The sequence below is a fragment of the Lissotriton vulgaris genome, chromosome 4_1, assembly GCF_964263255.1.
Source record: "Lissotriton vulgaris chromosome 4_1, aLisVul1.2, whole genome shotgun sequence".
NCBI lineage: Eukaryota > Metazoa > Chordata > Amphibia > Caudata > Salamandridae > Lissotriton > Lissotriton vulgaris.
In genome coordinates, this window is record NC_141691.1 from 680,441,407 (window position 1) to 680,466,133 (window position 24,727).

Sequence of the window (24,727 nt, forward strand, 5' to 3'; positions counted from 1 at the left end):
GTGAGAGGAGGCGTGGTAAATAGCGGAGTGCGGCCTAATCTCATCTCTTTGTACTTCTGTGGTGGGCACTGCAACTAGCGACTGTCCTGCTGGGCAAAGCATCATGGCCAACAAAGGGCAGGTTTGGGGTTGGGGGCATGACCTGGCCAGGACACATGAAAGAGGAAATGGCCCAAAACACTTCCATGGAATTAGACCTGGATTACACAGCCTCCTTCTGCGAAATCGGTATAAACGCCGATCGATGCTGACTGTTGTGGTCTCTTCATATGAGAAGGGGGGTACTCAGAAGATTACAGGGCAACCAAGGGTTGGTGTCACAAAGACCGCCCTCATATAAGAAATAACTTAAATCATAAAGTGAAAAATGATCTGCTTCCACCACGTTCTCAACCACCTTGGATATCCTATTCGCTAATACCTTAATGTAAATTTTTATTGTCCATGTTAAGGAGTCTAATGGTGTTGTAGGGCACATATTTAGTCTGGTCCATTAAGGGTTTTAAGAAAATTCTAGATTTCCTTCTCTGAATATCATGGGGCAGACTTCTTCCTACAGTTGAACATTTTTGCAAATTGCAATGCTACCACTAACGTGAAAGCATTGAATTTCATCAGAGCTTGGTGCCTTACAGGTGGGAAACCAGCTGCAGCAGTCAGCATCGCTTACTTTCATCGGCGTGTGGAGCAAATTATTTAAATTTTTCAACTGGTCTAGTATCCTGAGGTGAGAGAAGAGGGTAGCTTTTAAAAGAGTCAAACTTAGGCAAACTCCCCTATTTATTATTGATAGGCTTTTTAGCCAATTTCATTCCACATATTTCACTAGAATTTCAGTGTGGTTTGCATTTTTTTTAGATCAGTGGTTGATTTAAACATTGAACCCAGTTGTGATGTTTTTTTTTTTTTACTACACCATGTTTATTCGGCGTTTTTTCTTTTTCTGCAACTACTGATTCAGGTAGTAGTTGTACTTTTTCTGGGCAGTAGTTCTCTGGGTTATTGTAGCTAGTAGAAGATGCCATTGAAGAGTAAAGCTTCACTCTGCAGCATCAATCTATGGACATTAAAAATGACATGATCAAATTGACGTACTTGTATAGAGTGCAAAACTTTAGTTCGCCAGCGTGAGAACTTTCTTTGGACTGGCAGTTTCATAATAGAGGCTAGGGTCTGGTGTCCTGCAAATTAATTTAGTTTTCAAAGAAAGACTTAGCATGTTGTGATCGATAATAATCATGAGGTATCAATTTTCATACACCATATCCACCAAACAAATATTTGTCTAGATCCTTTCTAGAGATGGCACCCTGTTAAAAGCTCTATCAAAACCTAAACTAACTTGCAAGGGTTTGGTCTTGCCAGAGATTTCAGGAGCATCAACAATTAGTAGATGGGACATTGGAAGATGGGATGTTGGTTCTTGCTTTTTTGCAGTATGTGCATCATACAAAAGAGGGAAGTGGTGAAAGACATCAAAGGAGTACCCCTGCAGGCCTGTGCCAGCTAAAAACGTGCAGTTGGTTTTGAGCAACTGTTGGTAGTGATGATGCATGGCAGCGCTTTGTGCGGCTTGGAAGCTTGAGAAAGGGTGTACGTCTGCATTGTTAGTGAAGTGATAGCTGGGTGATGAACGGATTAAAGAGCTGCTCTACTCTCTTCATCTGATGTAGTGGTGTAAATATTTGCGGGCCATGTCTGTTGGATGCCATTTGTCTGCTGCTTAATGCAGAGAGGTTTGGGTATGAAACAAGGTGCCTAATGCTACTTTATGGAGGGCTTCGAAAGGCTACATGCTAAATGTTTAAGCTTTCTGGGCATTAGCCTAGTCTTTCAGAAACTAATAAAAACTAAAGTGGTTGATGCTAAACTTCTTAGATTACTGAGAGGAGTATTACATGATTTTATAAATTTCATCAAGTCTTGCGGCATTTGGGGGTCTCTTGCGAGATATATGGTCTGTTCTCCTGTGTCTGCTTCAGACACTAAGCAGAACCTCTGGATTCGTAATTCTGTGATTTTAAATTGTCTTCTCTAAATCTACCACTTAATTGATCACCATCACACTTCTATTCACTCTACCTGCTCTTCGTTCAAGGAAGGAAAGGTACAATGAGATGGGAGGATAGCAAACCTGTACAAGCCATAAGCATATCTTAGTTCTGCCACTACAGACGGCTATACTTTTTCATCGGAACTCTAGTCTCTTCGGCGGGGTTTCAGTTGGTACAAGCATGTAATAATAATTCCGATTTGTTAAGCACTTGTATATCCGCCCTTAAGATTTCAAGGCGCTGTGGGCCGTAGGGGAAATTAATTGAGCTGTTGCCCAGAGTCATATGATGCTGGGGATCAAACCATGAGCCCCGCACTCCAGAGCCACCCGGCCTGGCAGCTGCGCCACACCTCCATTTGTGGGAAACAGAGTATGACAATTTTATGCAACTGGGCTCAACTTGTAGCAACAAAAACTCCAACGTGACAGTTCTTAAGGTCCTGCAAGGTGTATTTACCTTAACTGTCCCTACAACTTTCTGTCCAATTCCCAGCTTATCAACTGCAGTACCTTTTGGATCTCCGCTCATTTATGTACTCCAAAGCGAACCATAGGCCAGCCAATACACGTCCTCCTCCTATTCAGTTTCCACAGTGGTTGAATGAAGCTGAAATTATATTTTGCTTTTTGCCAAGTTACAGTTTCCCTAGTTTGTGATCGTGTCTGTTAAGCGCATTAAAATTCTTCTAAATGTTTTGCAGAAGCGAAGTTCAAGAATGAATGTCTTGAGTAGCCAGAGTCCATTACATCCTTCTACACTCAGCACAGGTAACTGTAACTGCCAACCTGCAGCTTCCCATATTGCTATCTATACTTGCATGAAAATGTTTGAAAGGCACTAGAAAAATGTCACAACAATGTTCAGTCATGGCCTACTGATAGTCTTATTTCACCACATGGGGTCCTCAATAGGCTTATCAGAGATACCCAATGCTGCATGTTCATGAAACCTAAAATAAACTTAAAGGTTTGTAGAGTTGTCTTCAGCAATGAACTGCACTGCCAACTTTGTCGTGGTCCAGTTCGTTGCAGAATAGAAGCATTTTTTTGCCATCAGTTTAAAAGCATACAATAAGCTAGTTGTACTTTGCCAAAACAGGCTTGAAAAGTAGTTACTGTGCTGTAGTATCACAAGGCAAAGATAAGGTTTCAAATTAATTGGAGAGAGAGAGGCTTGTGGTGGGGCAGATTGCATGTCCAGATAAGTTCGAATTGGACTCCAAGTCAAAATAGTCCACTTCATCCAGTAACTAGACATGATTGTTGTAACCGTTGTACCCAAAGCAGCGCGAGTACAGCTCTTCTCTTACCTGCAGTTCGTTGAGACTTGGGCTTGTAAATGACCCCAGACAGACCACATGCCCTTTTGTTTTTTGGACTGTCCTAAACCTAGGGCACCAGACAGGTGAGTGATGACTAGTTCAGAATGTGTCGTTCTGCCAAGACAAACAGTGCGGAAAGTCCTTGCTCCTCGCCATGTCATGTTCGGAAAGGAGCCTGTTTGGGATGTGTTTATCTAGCCAATACATGGGCTTTTATTTGTCCATGTATTGGCTAGATAAACAAACTTAAATGTCCTTCAGTTCAGTAACGCCTAACAAGTGTCATTCATAGGAGCATGACAGTTAGGTTCTGTCTCGCGTGGGATCCTGATCTTGTCACAGTTGTGTTTTTCGGTAGATAATGTCATTTCTATGAGTCTCAGCACATTTACACACCAGTTCCTAACAAGAGGTTGGAGTATCGATACACTTGTACTAGAATTTAAAATGTGTGGGTTGAGTCCTGTTTAGACTTTGATTTATTGCTATAGAAAATGTAACTTCCTCTATGTAGATATCTTTCTTCAAATCTGCCCATGAGTTTGAGTAGGGATTTGTAGAGCGCATAGCTACCCTCGGGCATCCCAGCACTAACAAGACCTAGTATTCCAGAGGGGATGAGGGGCGGAAAGGAAGACTGGAATTAAGGGAAGAGCCAGGTTTTTAATTGTTTCCGAAAGGAGAGGAGGTTATGTTCTCTCCTCATGGCAAGCGGGAGGGTGTTCCATAGTTTTGGCGCATTGTAGGCAAACAAGCGGCCGCCGGATCTCGACTTTTTTATTCTTGGGATGCTAGCAAGGGCAAGTGAGTCAGATCTTAGGTTTTTGGTGGACTGGTGGGGTTTCATCAGGGGTCCATAACTTGTGGTAATTACTAAGAGCTTTCCTTTAGGGCTTCATTCCCACTAGTGGTCACTCTTGACTGGTATTAGTAGTAGACGGCAACAATTTGAAAGCGAAACATCCTTTTTGCAGCAGTAGAGGTAAGTCAGAACAGTTTACAGATGCGCCCACCATTTGACCCCTCACTCGAAACATTGACATACTAAAGTAGTGATATATGTTAGCACAGTTCTAGCACCAGTTAAACGGTCTCACTGATGCTTGTTTCATGTTAGCAACTGAACATGCTTACTTGTCCTGCAACATGTTCAGTGATGTCTCTTAACCGTGCTTGTTTTCTGTGGCTTGATATAATTTGGATGGAACGATGATATTCCAAGCTGAAATTCATTCTAGCTCCCCTTTAATTGCTTTTTCAGTGGTTCGGTGATGGAGAAGCCTAAGAAATATGTATAGCTAAACGGTGGTTACTGAAAGCATGGAGTAACTCACTTTAAGGGCGTTTTATAGTTTGGTTTTCAATTAACCACATTGCACAAAAGAAACACAAAATTAGTTCTTACATTTAGTTACTTTATGGGTGCATTTTAGAGTTTTTCCGCTACTGATGCCCAATCCATTATTTCCATTTTTGGCATAAAGAAACTAACCACAGAAGTAGGTCATAGCAGTGGAGAGCAATGCATTCAAATACAGATGAGCTAAACATCTAAAGCAATGTATGTAAACATGAAGGTTGTGAAATTTTAAAAGCTTACTGCACGGCTTATCAGAACTGCTTTATATACCATAAAAGAATAAGGTGTGTTTTTTTCTATAAACCTTAGGTTGAAGGATTGTTCTTGTTCTAATCCAGAACCTTAAACCATTTACATTATTCAGTGGTTGTTTTCTATGCCAGGATATCTCCCATGCATTCACTGCCCCAACCTAAAAAAAGACTTGAACATTGTTGCGGCATATATGGAACACTGCCTGTCAATCCCTGTATGTAGCCCATAAAGTGCATGATTTTGACCATGCTTGCATTTTATTCTGACTTTGTCCTATATGTTGGGTGCTCAAGGGATCCTCCATGGACGATTACTTGACATGGTTGTGTTGGGAATAACACTTGGATTTGGATACTCTCCTTCCTCAAACAGGTGGATTTCCTATACTTGGTATCAGCCTTTGTTAAGAACTTCAAAATCCTTTAACAAAGTTAAATCCATGAATGGTTTGAGTTTTGTAGAGACAAACTTTGACCGCATGTGTGTATTCACTAGTATTCTTGACTCTGCCCATGTAGTCATGCTTGAAGACACTAGTCATGGGCCCTTTGAATGGTACTCTTTCTATTATTGCCTGCTTGGCATACCCTGTGCCTAGTACTGCCGCATCTTTTATTTTTCGAAAGGAAGCAAGAAAAATGTCTGCAGTCCTTATTTGATGGCCACAGATAAGGTGAAGAATTGTAGGGCAGAGACCAGCATAATGTATGTGGAGAAGTAAAATAAATCATGCTCACTGAGTTTACTGATCTCAATTCGTAGATGGTAGACAATAGGGATGCATGAGACAGGAAAATGTTCTAATCCTCCCCCCAGCCCGCCTTCTATTACAAGTCCCCTCCAGGTTTTTGTTGAAAATCTGTTACATAACCAGTGCCTGTGCTGATGTTCTAAATGTTTAACTAAACAGCCTTCTCTGATTAAAAGTTTGAAAAGAAATGTACTATATGTTATGTTATATGTACTTATATGGCGCACGGCTGCCCCAGCAAAGGGGCGTCCCGTCGCAAGCTGTTCGTACCTAAGAAGGGGCTGCTGCTGATGGAAGTTTGCAGAAGACATAACATGACTAACAGAAGAGGTGAGTTTTTATGGCCTTTCTGAAGGACAGCAGGTCATTAAGTCCGCGTATCTGGGCTGGAACTTTATTCCAGAGCCTCGCTGCTAGGTATCTGAAAGAGCGACCGCCCATCCGGGCTAGTTTAATGCGAGGGACAATGGCCAGGTTCTGTCCTTCCGACCGTAGAGCGCGTGGGGGAGTATAAAATGAAAGGAGTGGGCACAGCATAGGGGGGAGGCAGATTTCAGGATTTTAAAAGCGAGGCACAGGGTTTTTTAAATAGATCCTCTTCTCCACTGGGAGCCAGTGAAGTTTCATGAGGGTGTTAGTTATTGACTTGTGGCGGGGAAGGCCAGTAAGTGCTCTCGCGGCGGCATTTTGGACTCGTTGCAGTCTAGCTTTCTCTGCAACATTCGTCCCTAGCAACAGGGAGCTGGCGTAGTCTAGCCGTGAGAGAATAGCTGACTGTACCACCAGTTGGCGAGTTTGGTGGTCAAAGTATTTTAGGATAGGCCTTAGGTTATGTAGAATCCCGAAACAGTTGGCCGCCACTTTTTTCGTGTGATGGGTAAAATTCAAGGCAGAATCTACCCATACTCCTAAAAATGTTTAGTACATTTTTGGGCTCAGGTGTTTGTCCCAGTGCCTCAGGCCACCAGTTGTTCCCCCCAAGCAGTAGTATCTTTGCCTACCAGCAAGACCTCCGTCTTGCCGGCGTTAAGCTGGAGATAGTTTAATGTCATCCAGCTAGTAATGTCGGCGAGAGTCTGTTTAAAATTCCGCGCACCCAAACCGCTCTCGTCTTTCAACGCCACCACCAGCTGGGTGTGGTCGGCGTAGGACACTAATGACAACCCGTGTTTCCTAGCTACCTCTGCCAAAGGTTGCACGTAAAAATTGAACAAGGTGGGGCTGAGAGCAGATCCTTGGGGCACTCCTTGTTCAATGGGGCATTCTTTAGAGAGAAACGGCGGGGTGGAGACCCTAAAGGATCTGCCTGATAGGAAAGACTTGAATCAATTAAGAGCCTGGCCAGATACCCCTGCTTATTCCAGCCTGAACATCAGCACCTCATGGGAGACCGTGTCGAAGGCAGCACTGAGATCCAAAAGGATCAGTGCTGCCGTTCCTCCTGAGTCTAGTATGGTTCGAAGATGTTCTATCACACTCAGGAGGACTATTTTGGTGCTGTGCCCGGCCCGGAAGCCAAGTTGGGACTTGTCTAGAATGGAGTTAGACATCAGAAAATTGGTCAGGATGGAGTTAACATGGGCTTCCACCACTTTGGCTGGCCAGGGGAGCAGAGATATGGGTCTAAAATGTTCGGGTAGGTTAGGGTCTAGCGTGGGTTTCTTTATAATTCAATCACTTCTGAAATGGGACATCGTCACTTATAACTATGCTGACGATCTCCAGATCATCTTCCCCCTCAGCTCACCAAATGCCATTAAAACTTTTCATGGAGCCATGACTCATATCCAACTCTGGATGAACCAGAACCAATTGAAGTTGAACCCCGGTAAAACTGAGCTCCTACTTCCTGGACTCAGCTCCACCTACTGGGGTCCACAGTTCTGGCCTCCAGAGTTTGGCTCCCCCCCCGTCCCTGCAAAAACAGTAAAAAGTCTAGGTGTCATCATCGACACTGAGCTTTCTCTCAGGGCTCAGGTGGGAGCGGTGGTTTCCTCCTGTATGTTTCAACTTCGGAGGATCCGCAAAATCCGCCACTTTCTTCCCCCGGCAGCACTCACCCAAACTGTTATTTCGCTGGTACTTTCCCGTCTGGATTTTTCCAACGCCATCTATCACGGTCTACCACAATACCTGACTCAACGCCTCCAAATCGTCCAGAACCAGGCTGCCCGCCTGATCCATGGAACACCCAGATGGCAATCAGCTAAACCTTTGCTTATGAATTTGCATTGGCTCCCGGTCGAGCGAAGGGCTGCCTTCAAGGTAGCTTGTCTTACCTTCAAGGCACTTCATTGCCCTTCCCCTGCTTTCCTGAAATCTACCATCCACCCTTACTGTCCTACACGTAATCTTCGATCCGCCCACCTTGACTTGTTGATCATCCCCAGGAGCAAAACTAAGAGATTCGGCGGACGCCGGTTCTCCCAGCTGGCCCCTGGGCTCTGGAACCTCCTCCCTCTCTCTATCAAATCCTGCTCCTCTTTTCTCAACTTTAGGAAAATGCTAAAAACTTACCTTTTCCCTACCCCCACGTAGATTCTGTTACCTCTACCTTCTCCTCACTCTGTTCTGTCTACCAGCGCCAGGAAGCTCCGGTGTCAGTGCGCTTTATAAGCAACACTTAACATAACATAACATATAATGGGGGATACCCATGCTTGCTTCCAGCTGGCGGGAATATTAGCTGTGTGAAGGGACAGGTTAATAATGTTTTTGAGGGGGCCAAGTACTGTCTCATCTGCTTCTCTGAATCGTTCGGGTTTAAGGGGGTCTGCTGGTGAACCTGACTTAATTTTATTGCAGAGTGTCGAAGTTTTCTTGGCTAAGTGCCGGGATGGAGTACAATTTGGGCCTATTTGGGTCAGCATTGGGAATGAGTTGTGGACTGGCCGGAAAGGCATTATATATTTTCTGGATTTTGTCCATGAAGAAAGTAGCCAAATTATCGCACAGTGCGGATGAGGTGTTGGAGTTGCCTACTAATTTTTTGGCACTGAGCTCTTTCAGTATTCTGAAAATAGTTTTGGAAGCATTGTGGCTATTGTTGATCTCTTTGGCGTAGAAAGCTGCTCGAGCCCTACAGATGTTACGGTGATAGCTTTTTTGTGACTGGACATAGAGGGTCTTGAACAGGATCATAATCTCTTCTCCATCTAAGTTCCGTTTTTTTTTAGCTCCTTTTTTAGTAAGGTAAGCTAGTCATTGAACCATGGGCTGGATACGTGAGAGCGTGCCTTGATCTAAAGCAGGAATCAAAGCATCTAAGGCACTATTAATCCAATCACAAAATCTAGCATACCCTTGGTTAGGGTTCATCGCTAAGTGTAGGAGGGTCAGATGTGAGGAGAGCGTGGAATTCCTCAAGACAGAGCTTTCTCCATGGCCTTTTCCGCATCTGCTGGGCGGGATTTATATTAGGATCACACCCAATGGGCAATATCATGGTCACTAAGCAGTGGTCTGTCCAGGTCATGGGGATAGGCGATTCTACGCTCGCGTTGGCCAAATTAGAGAAGATCGGGTCTAGGAGATGTCCGCCACTGTGGGTTGGGCCACTCACAAGTTGGCAAAGCTGTAGGGCGTCTACGTCAGCTGTCAGAGTGTTAACCGTATTGTCAGTGGTGATATCAAAATGGATGTTCAGATCTCCTATGATGGTAAAATTGGCAGTGCCAGTGATCAAGGAGCACATGTTTTCAAGAAGTGATGCTATGAAGTTCTTGTCTGCTCCGGGGGTTCTGTAGATCAAGAGACCCACAAGAGTAAATTGAGGGTTAATTTGGATGTTATATCGGGCACATTCACAATCTTCAATGTCTAGCCTACTAAACCCGTAGGAAAAGTTGGATTTCACCATCATCACGATCCCACCTCCCCTAGTGTGTCTATTTAGGGTGTACGTGGTATATCCATTGGTGGGTGCTAAATTGATAACTGAGTCCATATCATCTTGTAACCACGTTTCAGTTAGAAATAGAATGTCAAGGGTATGGTTGGTAATAAGTTCATTAATTTCCAGATGGTGTTTCTTCATGGACCTTACATTCAGTTGGCCCATCCTAATTTGTTGCCGACTGGCCTTAATAAGGGACGGTGGCAGGGAGGGTTTTGGCAGGGAGAAGCCACAAAGGCAGGTAGAACGGGCTTTGCTCAGTGGAGAATAGAGTTTAGTGCATTCCCCTTTCAAACAATGGAGAGTGAGTAAATCTTGTCTTGAGTACGAAAGTCTACCTCTCCGATTTTCCCCAGTGGCCTTAGTGAGAGGCGACGTACAGGTGCGGACGGGCGCAGAAGGGCAGGACTCTGGCACGACTCCGGCACGCTCGCTGACCGCGTCCGCTGCGCGGAGTCATGACGGTCTCTTTATATAGTGTCACTCTAGCCTCTCAAGCCAAGATGGCCGCCACAGGAAGCCCGCAACCGGGGGACTCTGCTATTGGCTCGGCTGGACCGCACTCGGAAAGCGGGGGGAGCGAGTGACCAAGTAAGTTAAAACTGCTCATAATTTAGGGCAGGGTGCACAAGGGAATATTCCAGTGAAATTAAAATAAATGAGTGAAGGGGAGTCGCCGCGATAAAATCCACAAGGGAGCCCCACAAATATCACACAAATAGCACACTTAAATCTGGCTATAAGTTAACAAATACACGATTCAGCAGCAACCTCCCGGCTTTCCGCCTCAGGAGGGGTTCAAACAAACAGCCTATCTCGTGACTGCGCAGAGGAAGCTCCTTATATAGTGTCCCTCTAGCCTCCCAAGCCAAGATGGCCGCCACAGGAAGCCCGCAACCGGGGGACTCCGCTATTGGCTCGGCTGGACCCCACTTGGAAAGCGGGGGGAGCGAGTGACCAAGTAAGTTAAAACTGCTCGTAATTTAGGGCAGGGTGCACAAGGGAATATTCCAGTGAAATTAAAATAAATGAGAGTGAAGGGGAGTCGCCGCGATAAAATCCGCGAGGGAGCCCCACGAATATCACACAAATAGCACACTTAAATCTGGCTATATGGCTTGACCTGCCAATTTTAATGGTACTGGAATAAATTGGCAAATTGAAGAGAACAGTTATAATGGGAGAGGATGGCAACAAGAGTGGTTGCAAAATGAGGGGGAGAAGTTGAAGGATGGAGACAGCCGCCAGTAAGGATGAATATTGTTTTGAGCAGGAACCTGCCTGTCACAAATTAAAATGGTGTAATAAACAATACATGTATGGCTGTTCTGGAAACTCAATGGAGGAAGGAGTTGTCCAAGACCTCCAGTATGGATTATCATAAATGTAGTGTGAAGTAGTGGTGCAGGGTGAAGCAAGTTACAGATTCTGGTAGCACAAGAACATTGGGTCAGAGTGCATTGTTTTCCAAAAGCAAAACGTTCAATTGACAGTACGTCTGTGCAGTCTAGAGCCTGTTGACCTCCAAAAGTATTCAACGTTTTTGGCTGTTTGTAGGACTGAGTAATCAATGTTGTGGCTTAATCTTACTTCAGTGGGAACCTGGAGAATTGTTAGCTGTTGGAGGTTATGTGGGCAATGGAAAATTGAATATGAAGATTAACAAAAGTTGATTCGAACAACCTTTGGTACATAAATTAACTTGCAAATGTTTTGTGACAAGCAATCAATTGGAACAAAAGCCATAAGCAAAATTAGCATTTTTCATGTGGATTCATGGTCTGAGCCATAACGTGTTGCTCAATAAAGCATTTCACATCATAGTTGAATAATTAGACTGCGGACTAATGGATTTTAGCACAAAAATTAAAAATGACTACATTTCTTGTAATTACTTTCTGAAATCTGTGAAGCACTTAATATTCAAACAGGTTTTACATCAATTGCAGTGTGCACAAAACTGAAAATAAACCTAGTGAAATACATACTGGGGCTGACAAAAAAATGGGAACAGTGTTGTTGGTACTTTAGTGAATAAGGCACCTGTTCTTGGTATCCATGGCATTAAACCATATTTTTTCAGGATGATTTTCCGGTTTGTTTTTCTTGGTGACTGATGGTCCTCGTCTGGCACATGCCGTGTGCTGAGAATCCTAGTGGATGTACCGAAGTCCTTTAACAAAACTTGAGCCTCCCAATTGACTTTAATGGTATAGCGAGTGCCCAGTTTTATGGTAGGGTGCTGGTCCGTGTAGGATCATTATAGATATGCGCTTCCACCGCAATTTGCTTGCAAGATAAACTCCTAGAATATTCTGTATGGCAGAAAATGTGAAAATAACTGGAAATTATGGTTGTTCAAAAGATGACCTCTAGCTAACATTCCAATTTGCTTTTATTTTTTCTTGACGAAAGGCTGGCCAGTTGCTGACTTGAAAGAAATCCCTTCACAATTGAGTTATAATTTTTTGTCTAGGTATGTTTAAGGCGGTTATAAGTTATGAAAAATCTTCAATAAATTAGGCTCTTCCTCTATTACTATGTGGGTCGAAAGGCTATAGTAAAATTAAGGCAAAAACATTGGTGGTGCACCCGAGAAAAGTGTTGGATTTAAAATAACGTGCATTAATGATTTGTTACAGACTAACTTCAAAGATGGCTGCATGTCATTACATTGATGGGTTATTTTTTATGTTTATACTAATGTCACCACATGGATTTTCTCCATTGTCCTTTTCAGTCATTCATAGGACACAGCATTGGTTTCATGGCAGGATCTCTAGAGAAGAATCTCAAAGGATTATTAAACAGCAAGGTCTTGTGGATGGGTAAGTGCATTGCTAAAACAAAATGTATCAGTTCCTATGTTTGTGCTATTGTGGTTAGTTGCATGATGTCAAAGCAAATTTGATTTGCATGACATGGTGCAGTACAGATGAATGCATTCCAAAAAATGTTGGAATAGAGCGAAAAGACTTTGAGAGAAAAGCTTCCCAATGATTAAAAAATGTTGTCTCCTAAATATTTTGGCAAACACATCATCTGAAGTTTGAACTATGGAGGTTGTGAAGACTTCCACACCATCAACTTCACTGAACCACTTGAGAAACTTGCCTATGGAGCTAGCCATTGCCTTTACCTCAGTTTTTTCACATATCTCAAATGTTTACATTGCTGGGCATCGACTACCTCTTGTAGTCTGACCATGCTTTTATCTGTTGCAACGTCTCCAATGAAATGGGTCCTCAGTAAAGAACATTAACCAATAATGACTTTCCAAGTGAAGGAATGGGGCCCTGCATCACCTTGGATTACTTCTTCCAAGCAGTTCCTAATATTTAATATTCCGTTGACTTCCATTTACTGTACCATTCTAGTGATCATAGATAAATATTCAAAACAAAAGTCCAGATGGTGAGCCACTCCACTGACACTTTTTAAAGAAACTGGACCAAAGCAAATGTACCCACAGACCATATTGTCTACCTCGTTCACCACCAGGGAATCTAGGGCACGTTGAATCGGATTTAGGCCGTAAGTGTTGAATAGCTGAGGAAAGTAACTTCAAAAAACTGCTTTTTCAGTTTTATTACAGGGAGCATGCCTCCTTATACCCAACCTTCAACCCTTGTCCCAACATAAAATGAACTATCGGGCACATTGTATATATAACTGAAACCTTTCCTTTATTTCAGGCATTCCTCTGTCTAGCCCCACTCAAACACATAGAAAGAGTCCTTGAAGGACAGGATTTATGCACTCCAAACAACCATGACCAGTCTGGTCTTTTCTCTCACTGTATTCCTTGGTCTGTCATCATGCAACTATACTTTTGTTTGCAAGGACACTAAGGTACAAGTTTTTAAGACATGACAATTATTAAAGACCTCCCCTCAAACATCTGCTTTGCAGCTTCCACGTCCTTAATCACGTAACTCATCATTTCATCACACAATGAAGGATCTGTCTCATTAGCTCACACACATTTATGATCCTACTGCTTAACTTCTGCTGTGATCCTTCAATTCTGGTGAAATACAGACACATCTCTCGCCTATCTAGCATGTTAATGGCCTTTGAAATGGGATTCGCTGCCCAAATACCTAGGTACAAGTGGCAGAATAGTCCTTTGTGTCTACCAGTTTCTCTTTTTCGGGATGAAACCCACTCTCCACAACACTTGGAACTACTCACTACGATGGCCCACTGCTAGAAATGAGCCCTGATCATAATAGCCCTTTACACAGGCTTCATCAAGGAGCACAATTTACTTCTGTGCTGCCTAGAAACAAATGTACGTATGTAACTACATTGCAATGTTTTAGGCACTCTTCTCTGGTAACACTCACTAGGTCAACCTGTACCGGAGGGGCATCCTAACAAATTACTCTTTCCTGGTTTGCAAGCATTCTAGAAAGGAAGGCATAGGTTTTCCTATGAATGCAAATGCCTTCCAGATATACTTGAAAGTTGTCAGACTGTCTATGGATCACAGCAAGCTGTGGTGATATTAAGGCATAGGTAATTACAAAGAATTCAAAATCAGAGCCGTGCCTGCTTGCCCAGAACATCTTTCATTCCGTTTGGTGACTATATGCGAAGGGCTCCTAACTAAATAGAAGCTTCACAGTCTGAGGTTGTTGGAATCCTTATTATTCACCCGCTGTTGGCAGCTTGTTGAAGACTGTTCCATCATCGCCTTCTCTTATAGGCAATCTCCTCATTATGCAGCTTCTGCCTCACTTCAAACTCACTGTTCATCTCTGTGGTCAAGCTCTGCCTCAGCCATTGCAGTGGAGTATTGGTCTCTCCACCAAGACTACTGGAAAAATAAAGTGTGTAAAGCCTGAACAGGTACAACCATATCACCTACGCCATGACTTACTACAATGACTCCTGATCAAGGAATAGTATATCTTCAAACTCCCTGCCAGTGCACTCACTTGACTAATTATTTTTTTTACTTTGCAAACTGTCTGGATACTGAAATGTGGGTGTTCAGACTAGATTAATTTTTAATCTTGTACGGTGTGAATCCTTGTACATACACAAGGCTTCTTCCTTTGGAACTCCAAAACTTTACCTGCAACCCTGCTTGTTGAATACTTGCCTTTATGTGCTGAAGGACAATATCAACACTTTACCCTCTGACCTTAGCAATCTAACACAGCTCAGCCCCTAAAAGCCTTAGCCACACTAACAACTATGATAAAAATAAAATATTAGCAGATCCCAGATTTCCATCCGGGTGTCAGCTGATATTCAATCTCTTTCCCAAGCCAGATTTTGGAAGATGATGTACCCCATCACCAAGGAAGCATCAATTAAAAATAAATCCTCCACAATGAGTAATCTGACTTTAGACCGAAGAGTAGTATTGATTCTGCATTAGTTGACATCGCAGAAAGGTCTTTTACCTGTACTCAAATTTATGAACCTGCTTGACTGCCAGCACTTATAACATAGTGGACCTCAGGATTCTCTTGAACCACTTGGTAAAATTACTGACATTTCAGTTGTTGATATTTAATGGCTTTATTCCTTCCTATCAAACCAAAGAAAACAATTCAGAATTGGGCCCTTCATTTCAATGACCAACCTGCCTATTGCAGTGCTCTTTGAGGATGCTTTGTCTGCACAGCACTTCAATATTTCATGTGGCTGTTAGAAATAATTTAGTTTCGTCAACTGCAGTCCCCAATGTATTCAAATGATATTGATTCAGATCTGTTTGGGTAAAGGTGATTAATTTTGAAGCAAAATCTTGCATTCTCAAAGATTATTTTGAGCCAGTGGTTGCCGGGGGGTATGGGAGAGTACACCGGAACCACTAGCACTCATTTTTTGAGATTGACATTTATTTTACCTCATCCAACATTTCTTGAGCAAGCGGGAAAACAATGGAGGAAGAGAAAAATGAAAAAACCATCAAAGCAGGAACCTATAAGAGATTAAGGGTTCGTGAATGTCTATAAGTCGGTTAAAGAGATAGAAGGTTGATTCCAGAATCTCTAGCATTGGCATTTTGTGTGGCAGTACCGACTGCGGGCTTTTTAGCAAAGCTATGGGTATCGGCACTTATTCTTCAACAAATTGAGTACTGTCAAAGACTAAGGATAACTTTCCATTCTTCTTAGTCTTAAACTGAAATCCGCATGCCAAGGATCAACTGAACACTGTAGAGTGCCCATTGCCTGAAAACGCTGGAACTATGCTTAACCCATTAAGTCTTGTCAGACCTGTTCTTTGATAAGTACATGTTGGCTCTGAACAAAAACGACCTACTTTTAAGCTACTGACGCTGAGGAATGTACCACCTTTTCTAATGAGGCATCTGCTTGAGCTTAGCGGAGCTCTTGTCCCTTTCAAACTAGACAGATGCAACATGGTTTATGCAGGAGTGCCAAAAGGATACCCAGAAGGAGAGGATACAAAAACAGTGACATTTGGCCAAGTTAACCTGTTTGTCAAATAATTTAATTTTCTCACGCTGCGAGTGCTTAGTATAAAGATGGGCCGTAGAGGTAGATCGTGGTTAGGTATGGTTTAATAAAGTATATAAACCATAGACCCACCGGAACAGAAAGGCACACATCCCAACTCTTCTTAAGCCAACTGTAAAATCCCCTCAGAGAGCAAGGCTCTGTAATTCTGAGGTTACATCATATGATTCTACAGGTGACATAAACAAATTCTAAAAGTGAGCTAACAATATGTACAAACTACAATCGACATAAAAGAAAGAATGAGACCTACTACCACACTTAGTCTTCAGAAATTATAGCAGAACTGGTGCATAATACACACAAAAGCTTGTTCCTGGTCACTGACCTATATGGGGTCAAATATTTGAAGTTCCAAACATACCATCCAACTGAACTGCAATAGCAAGTTACGGAATAAAAAAACATCAAGTTTCTGCCTACAGAACAGCCTTAAACTGTAAGTAGGAGACTGACCGCTTAGCCTGCAAACATTATTAAAATTGTCTGTTCTGGGAAACATGTGACTCTCACCAGGCCAGTTTAAGAGGACTATTGCCATTAACCCCCCGCTCACTCTCACAGACCACCTGCCAATCAGGAAAGGACTGGGCCCTTCCAACTGTATTCGGAAATCCACAAACATTTTGGTTTCTTGACCAAGATCTTTAACATCTAACTAAATTGATTGGACTAGTGCATCATCTGAAGGCTTGAGTTATTCATCCATTTTGGCTGGCGTTCAAGAAATAAATGCATCGATGATGCACACCGAATAAATCCAGCAAGGGATAAAGACCTTCCTGAGTTCTGCTTATTGCTTGTAGATGCATTATATAAAGTGCATAACTGCTCAAGTAGAAGCATCAGACATGGTAGGCCACTCATCATGCGTAAAATGATTTAATTATCTTGAACCGATTGCCCCCGCTGCAGCTTACTGTATAAAAGTTTGGAAGAAGCCTCGTGGTGGCATATGTGCGGAGTAACGACCATAAAATATTGGCGGGGCAAAGCATTTTCAATGTCTTCAATAGGGAGCTTAAAATCATTTACATGCTTTATGGCTCACATTTTCTTCACCTCTTCCCATCCTCGATCATTGAAGAATGTAGTTTGGTCTTCAGAATCTGCGAACATCTTTTTGTAAACTAATTTTTGGAGCTCAACTTCCAAGTAGTGCAAGCTGTCTTGCCGAAAAGATGTATTGTCCGCTTACAGTGAGCTTGGTGCCCACCCATTGCCTACCATTAGTTGGCGTTCTAACACATTTGCTTGCGTTATTCCTCAGATTGTGTCAGTTTATTTTGTCATCTTGTGTTTATCCCTCCTCTGGAGCATGGATGCATTACTTGTGTCCTTACCCTGCTCACTTCTGAAGCACTACTTTTGTTTAATTTGATTAAGCAATAAACGAGAGAGCATGTGTTTTCAAACTATCTCTCTACTACTCTCCCCACCCCTCCCCACCCCTGCTTCATTCTGTGCTTTTCTCACCTGCCCCTTTTGTGTTTGGCTCACCAGTTTGTGACTCTCTCCTGCGTTGCTTTATGGCCCATATGCTTCCCTAAACAGTTCCACATTCCTGTAGCCCATGTGATTCTTCCTCCTGTGTTGCTCCCCTCTACTACCATACATGTTGCTCTCCCCACCACCATACATGTTGCTCTCCCCACCTAACGTACATGTTGCTCTCCCCACCTAACGTACATGTTGCTCTCCCCACCTAACGTACATGTTGCTCTCCCCACCTAACGTACATGTTGCTCTCCCCACCACCGTACATGTTGCTCTCCCCACCACCGTACATGTTGCTCTCCCCACCACCGTACATGTTGCTCTCCCCACCACCGTACATGTTGCTCTCCCCACCACCGTACATGTTGCTCTCCCCACCACCGTACATGTTGCTACATGTTGCTCTCCCCACCACTGTACATGTTGCTCTCCCCACCACTGTACATGTTGCTCTCCCCACCACTGTACATGTTGCTCTCCCCACCACTGTACATGTTGCTCTCCCCACCACTGTACATGTTGCTCTCCCCACCACTGTACATGTTGCTCTCCCCACCACTGTATATGTTGCTCTCCCCACCACCGTACATGTTGCTCTCCCCACCACCGTACATGTTGCTCTCCCCACCACTGTACATGTTGCTCCCCCCACCACTGTACATATTCCAAAGCAACACTTTTGGATAACATTATTTTCAGCTCAGATTGTTAAATAAAAAGAAAAAAAAGAAACTTGTCATTTTGTACTAACGTAAACAAAAAAAATGATGGATGGAATGCTTAAAATAATTTCACCCGCTGGTAATTAGTCAGCCCTCATTCCAGTCCATTGTTTTTGCCCGCCACAGCTCCTCATCTTACACTTAGCCATGTGCAAATCAGTCTAGGTTCTGGTCCAATAGGAACTGTCCAGCCAGAACTGCCAAGCCAGGTTCACTGGAACACGTGCAATCCTATAAAATGAGGCACTCTTTTTTTTTATTTTTTTTTATTAATATTCTTATTATTTTTTTTTTTACTGTTTAGCCATGCAGCATTGCATATGGGATGCTGTACAACAATGCTAAAAATCCTTGGCAGAACCAATTAGTCCCAATGGTGAGGAGTATCAGCTTTTCCAGTGCTTCAAGATTTTTTTAATACCACATCTGATGATTTGTGTGTAAGGGTTTAGTAGTTGTAAAAATGATACAATTGCAGCAAAAATTTTAATAAAGAAGTAAATTGGAATTATAGAAAGGTATAGTGGATACCTGGAACAAAGTATAAGAGCGTGAAATTAGCTCTACCAAAGGAGAGCAGAAAGAAGAGGCAGAGGTAACATTAGTCATATCTGGAAGTAGCCCGAATTCAGACATTTGACAGTGCCTGAAAACTTTGGAGCTTAGCATTAATTGGATGGATTAATGTTGTACAAATTACTGATTCGAGGGAATAATTAGCCTGTGGACATAGCACACAGGGGGATTAGGACTGTTTGGGTGAAGTTTGGAAGTAGGGAGCACGAAAAGTGTGATAGACTGAGGGTGCCCTGAGCAGTCGGAGAATCAAACCTTTATTTTGAATGTCCTCATCTGGCACTAGTCCAAAGTAATCGGGCTGTGTAGTCTAGTTCAAAATTTGTCAAGGGTTTGGATAAAAAAGTGTGAAAGCAGAATGACTCCAGCTTTACTTCATTGAGTGGTGTACAAAAAAGATATGACCATGCTCCTTTGGATGCATGAATGGTTTCAAGCTGAACCCTGTATGGGGTGAAATGCTGTAAAAGGTGGTGGATTAATTAGGAACAATACACTGTCTTGAATAACTGAGAACCATGACTGCTGGGTCAGCAAGAATGAATGAAGGAATGGAACATTACTGCTGGAAGTGTGATTTGTTTCCATCTGCCTTTTGCAGCAGTGGAACTCAACCTGAAAACTACTAAATGTTTGAGAAGAACATAGGAACATCTTCTATTGGCTTAACTTTCTTCTATCTCAAGATTGATGAAACCATGAAAGATGCCATAAGTTGTGTTCTAATAGATGGGTTTTCTCCCAATAGGCTATTCCTTCTGAGAGATAGCCAGAGTAACCCAAAGGCGTTTGTCCTTTCACTCTGCCATCACCAGAAAATTAAACATTTTCAAATCTTACCGGTAAGTGGTTTTAATTTTTGTGCTTGTGCTTTGAGCAGGAATGCGTGCATGCATGCATAACATGCATTATGTGACTGGGTCATATTGTACTTTGTGGCTTGCATGGGCTAGAAAAACTTGCTGTATGAGTCACCTATGAACGCAGTATTCAGATCTAAACCTGCAGATAATGTTTCCTCCTTTGGAAATCCTGTTGAAAATGTAAGAAAACAGCAGCTTCCCACATGAATGGTACTAGCAGTTGCCACTGCCTGTTTCTAAAATATTTATCAAAGACTCTTATTCCGGAAGGTTGTACTAATCCTGTAATGAACACCAAATTAGCTTTTCAATGAAAATACCTAGATGCAGGACTTGGAATGCAGGTAAGTGACTTATTCTTCTGCTTCATAGAATTATAATTGATGATGAGAAATATTAGAATAGAGTAGCAATCTCACCCCCAGTTAAATGGTGACCAAAAAGAATGGTACAAGTACCTGCATCTAGTAATGTTAGCCGCAAACATTTAAAGCATCTTGAGAGAATGTGATGTCTGAGCAGGCATTGGAATCGAAACCGTATATTTTAGCTGACGTTTGAACTATTTCTTTGTAGAGTATTTCCATACGCATTTGCATGCTTTTTTTGAATGGGCGTTTCTCATCCAAGGTGCAGTAGTTGCTTTCTCTTAGTTGAATGAGCCTCTGGTGTTCCCATTGGCAGCCTGTTTTTCTCAAAGGTAGCAAAGAATACAGGATGCAATTCACCTTGCTAAAGATTGTTTTGACCTAGCCATGCTCGTATATAACTGCCATAGTTAATTAAACAGGTTTATATTTTGTCTTTGGTCCAGCCTTGATAGAAATGTTAAATTCTTAACATTAAATGAATGGAATCACCATTCAGCCAGCGGTGAAGTGATACTAAAAAACAGTAACGCATATTTATCATTTGATTTACTTTTTCATTTGTGTTTTTTTCTTTTCTGTCTTTTTGCTATACGAATTTAGTCTCGCTCAGACAAGTCACAAGTGTTATTGAAAGGGCATATCTAGAATTCGCCACTTATTTTGTGTTTGCTCTGGCACCTATTGTTATACGTACTATAATGTTGACTCTTTATTGAGTTTAATGGAATTGAATGGAGTTAAAATCAGAATGTTTGTTATCAAGCCCTGCCCCTCACCCCCCCCCCCTCCCCCGCCCCCCCTTTAAGGGGCAAAACACATGTTGGGTGCTCCTTATGTCATGAACTCTACAAAGGACTTCCATAATAGAAAATTAAACACACCACATCGCCAACCGTTTGGATTAATATTTTTTCTGCAATTACTGATCTATGTGCTAGTGTACCTGATAATTATTTTAATGACTTGCCCGCGCCTTCTATATGTGGATATTACAATCTATATTCTGATCTTTGATTCTTCATTTAATTAATCATAGATCTAATCAACAAAGTATTTTCATATTAGTATACCTCTAGCATTCCTTCTCCTGTTTCAGGAGTTGAATGTAAATGTTGAATAGATGAGGTCGGAGAGACCAGCCTTTTGGGACCCTACAATCAACTTTAACTTCCACTGCCCTAAGTTAGGTCCTATGGACTGCCTGAACCCTGATATTTACAAATGAAGCTACCCATTTGTGCAATCTCAAATGCCATCAGCCCTTGCACGGTATAGCAATAAGTTATGATCCAGTCAATCAGTCAGAGGGTTTTAAAGCACGACTACTCACCAGTGAGGGTCTCAATGTGCTAGGGAGTGGGGGGGGATGGGGCTTGGTCTTTCTGTGTGTGGCAAATGATTCGAAGAGCCAGGTCTTGGGGTCTTTGTTGAAATGTAATGTAAAGGGTATTTCTAGAGTGCACTGCTTCCTCCGAAGATGTTTCCCGGTGCTAACAGCAGACTAACGAGAGGGTCAAGCCGGCGGTTTTACCAGAGTAAAGAACCAGGTTTTCCAACACTCTCCTGAATTCTTGTTTTGGTTCAATCAGGCGAAGGTGGTCCAGCAAAGAGTTCCATAGGTTTGTTGTTTTTACTGAAAAGGACAGGCCACCTTGCCGGGCTTTACAGAAGAGTGGAGCCCGAACGAGCCACAGATGGTTGGATCTCAGAACCTGTTCTTGATAATATAAATGCAATCTCTGCCTGAGGTACCTAGGGCCTATGTCTCTGGTCACTCAAAAAGTCAAGTTCAAAGACTTGAACTCCATCCTCCTGGTTACCGGGAGCCAGTGTAGCGGTCTAAAATGAGGGGAAATATGGTGCCGGAGGGGTACCCGCCAAATCAGTCTTGCTGCGGAAATCTGAATAATTTGTAGTATATAAGTCGGGTATTCAGGTAGCCTTAGATATAGGCTGTTGGTGTAGTCCAGCTGTGAGGTCACCAAGGCGTAGACCGTAGTCTTACGGCATTCCTCCAGCAGAAAGCACATACGTTTCCTAATGGATCTCCGCTTCCAGAAACACCTGTAGGAGATGTGACGCACCAGAGTAGTAAATGATAGGTCCTTATCCAGCCTGATTCCTAGGTTTCTAGCTGAATCGGCCGGAATTGGGGGCTGATTCAGCTCTGTAGGCCACCAGAGATTAGATTGAGGGGGTGATGCCTGACTGAATAACAAGACTTAAGTCTTTTCTGCATTCAGTTGCAGGCAATTCCCATTCATCCAGTCCGAGATGTTTTTCAGGCATTCCTTGAAATTGTGAAAAGCGCTGCAGAATGTTCTTTAAAACAGAACACCAGCTGTATATCGTCTGCATAGGACAGTACCCTTACACCCAAGATTCACTAAGAGTGGCCAATGTGGCAAAGGTATATATTGAGATGCAGCGGGCTCGGCGCAGATCCCTGAGGCACCCCGCATACCAAAGGTTTCTGTGAAGAAAGAAAAGAACAAATAAATACCTGTTGGGAACAATTCTCCAGGAATGACCGCTGCCAGAACAATGCAGTTCCATGCACACCCACCTGGTTCAATCTCCAAAGTAGGATCAGGTGTGTAATCGTATCAGATGCTGCGGACAGATCTATCAGTACCAGCATTGGGTCATTGACGTAAACTGCCTGAGGTGGAGCGGGCAGGGTGTTCCAGGTCTTGGCGGCAAGGTAGGAGACGGAACTTCTTCCAGTTCTGGTCTTGTGGATTCTGGGGGCACGATGAATGGAACAGTTGTCTGGCAGGTACGTGGAATGCGAGGCGGTGGTTCAAGTATGCTGGTCCTATGTTGTGGAGAGCTTTGTAGGCCTGTGAGGAGCTTGAAAGTGATTCTCTTGTTGACTTGGAGCCAGTGGAGTCGTTGGAGGGTTTGCGTGATGTGGCTGCAGCGGGAGATGTCGAACCATTCCGGCAGCAGCTTTTTGGATGTGCTGTAGTTTGAGTTGTTTCTGGGTGATACCGGCATAGAGTGCATTGACTTAGTCTAGTCTGCTGGTGATGAGTTTGTGGGTGACAGTCTTTCTGGATTCTGTAGGAATCCATATGAATGTCTTTCGAAGCAGGCAGTGTGTGCAAAAGCACGCTGAGGAAATGAAGTTGATTTGGCGGTTCATTGAGAGCGATGAGTACAGTATGATGCCAAGGTTGCATGCATGGTCCGTAGGGGTAGGAGGGATTCCAAATAGGTTGGCTAAAATGAGTTGTCCCAGGCTGAGGAGGTGCGACCCAGGAGGAGCATTTTTGTCTTCTCCGAGTTGAGCCAGCTGTCTTTCATCCAGATGTCAACGGCTTTCATTCTGCTGTGAAGGTTGGTTCTGGCAGTTGTGGGTTCATTGGTGAGGGAGAAGATAAGCTGTGTGTCAGTGTAGAAGACTGAGTCCATGGCTTCTGACGATGTCTGCGAATGGGGCCATGTAGATGTGGAAGAGGGTGTGGCTCGGGAAGAACCCTGGGCACTCCGCATCTGATCTCTGTAGATTCTGAGAGGAATGGGGGTAGTCTGACTTACTGTGTCCGGCTGATGAGGAAGGAGTGGATCCAGACCGGTGCCTTTTCGTGGATGCCGGTGTCGTTAAGTCTTGTGATTAGGGTGCAGTGGGAGACCCTGTTGAAAAGCGGCCGAGAGGTCCATTAGGATGAGGACTGTGATCTCACCTCGGTCGAGGAGGGTGTAGATGGTGGTGGTTTGGGTTTGCTGTCTCCGTGCTGTGGTTGCTTCAGAAGCCGGATTGGGAGTAATCCAGGACGTGGTTTACTTCGATTAACTTTTTAATGTCATATCAGAGGGTGCAGACAAATAGAGCAGGACTAATGCCAAAACGTGGCCTACATTCAAGTGCTTCCTAAGGTCATCAATGTCTACTAGCATTACAGTTTGTGTTTGCTTGAAAACCTGCTTGCTGAGGTTCAAGGAACTTAGAATTATACGGATGCGAACTAAGTTCCTGGGCATCATGAGATTCCAGGAGTTTGGTGCAGCAAGGCAATATGGAAATGGATTAGTAGTAGTTATTGAATACCTCTGAATTGTCACAATTTTTTATATAACTGTAGCACGGTATGACTGTGTTGACAAAGACTGTGAAAAGTTTAAGTGGGAGAGGATAGTAAGTGTGGGACTTGAATTGTTGTTTTGGAATGTGGAGAGGTGAGGAGGGTTGGCATAGGGGGTGGTGTTTGGGGAGAGGGACGTGAGTTGTTTGTACAGGTGTTAGGTATGTGTTGGGTGCCTCCTTGGCCACATGTGGTGAGGTTTTGAGAATTTCTGTTGTGTAGTTTAAGTGAGTATCCTTGGGTCAAGAGGGAAGGGAGCTACCAGGCAGGTGCGAAATGAGATGTGGAGGGCAGCATATATTTAGTTGGGGAGAAGGGTGATAGGAGATATGTGGATGTTGGGATATTAGTCACCAGGAACCATGGCGGGGCAAGGGGTTGGCATGTTCAGTGGTGTCAACAGTGTCATGGGCCCATATGGATAACATTTGAGGGGAGGTTAGAGGAGGGGCGGTCTGGGAGATGTCT

At 43.2% G+C, this 24,727-nt stretch overlaps 1 protein-coding gene across 1 annotated transcript in view; it reads left to right on the plus strand.

The window, feature by feature from the left end:
* The window catches only part of GRB10 (growth factor receptor bound protein 10), a 582,611-nt gene that overhangs the window by 542,369 nt on the left and 15,515 nt on the right, over window positions 1-24,727 (plus strand). Inside the window, exons 14-16 of the mRNA XM_086964958.1 lie at window positions 2,758-2,824; window positions 12,380-12,467; window positions 19,686-19,779. Of these exons, the coding sequence (XP_086821084.1) occupies window positions 2,758-2,824; window positions 12,380-12,467; window positions 19,686-19,779 (249 nt within the window). The remainder of the gene's footprint in view (window positions 1-2,757; window positions 2,825-12,379; window positions 12,468-19,685; window positions 19,780-24,727) is intronic.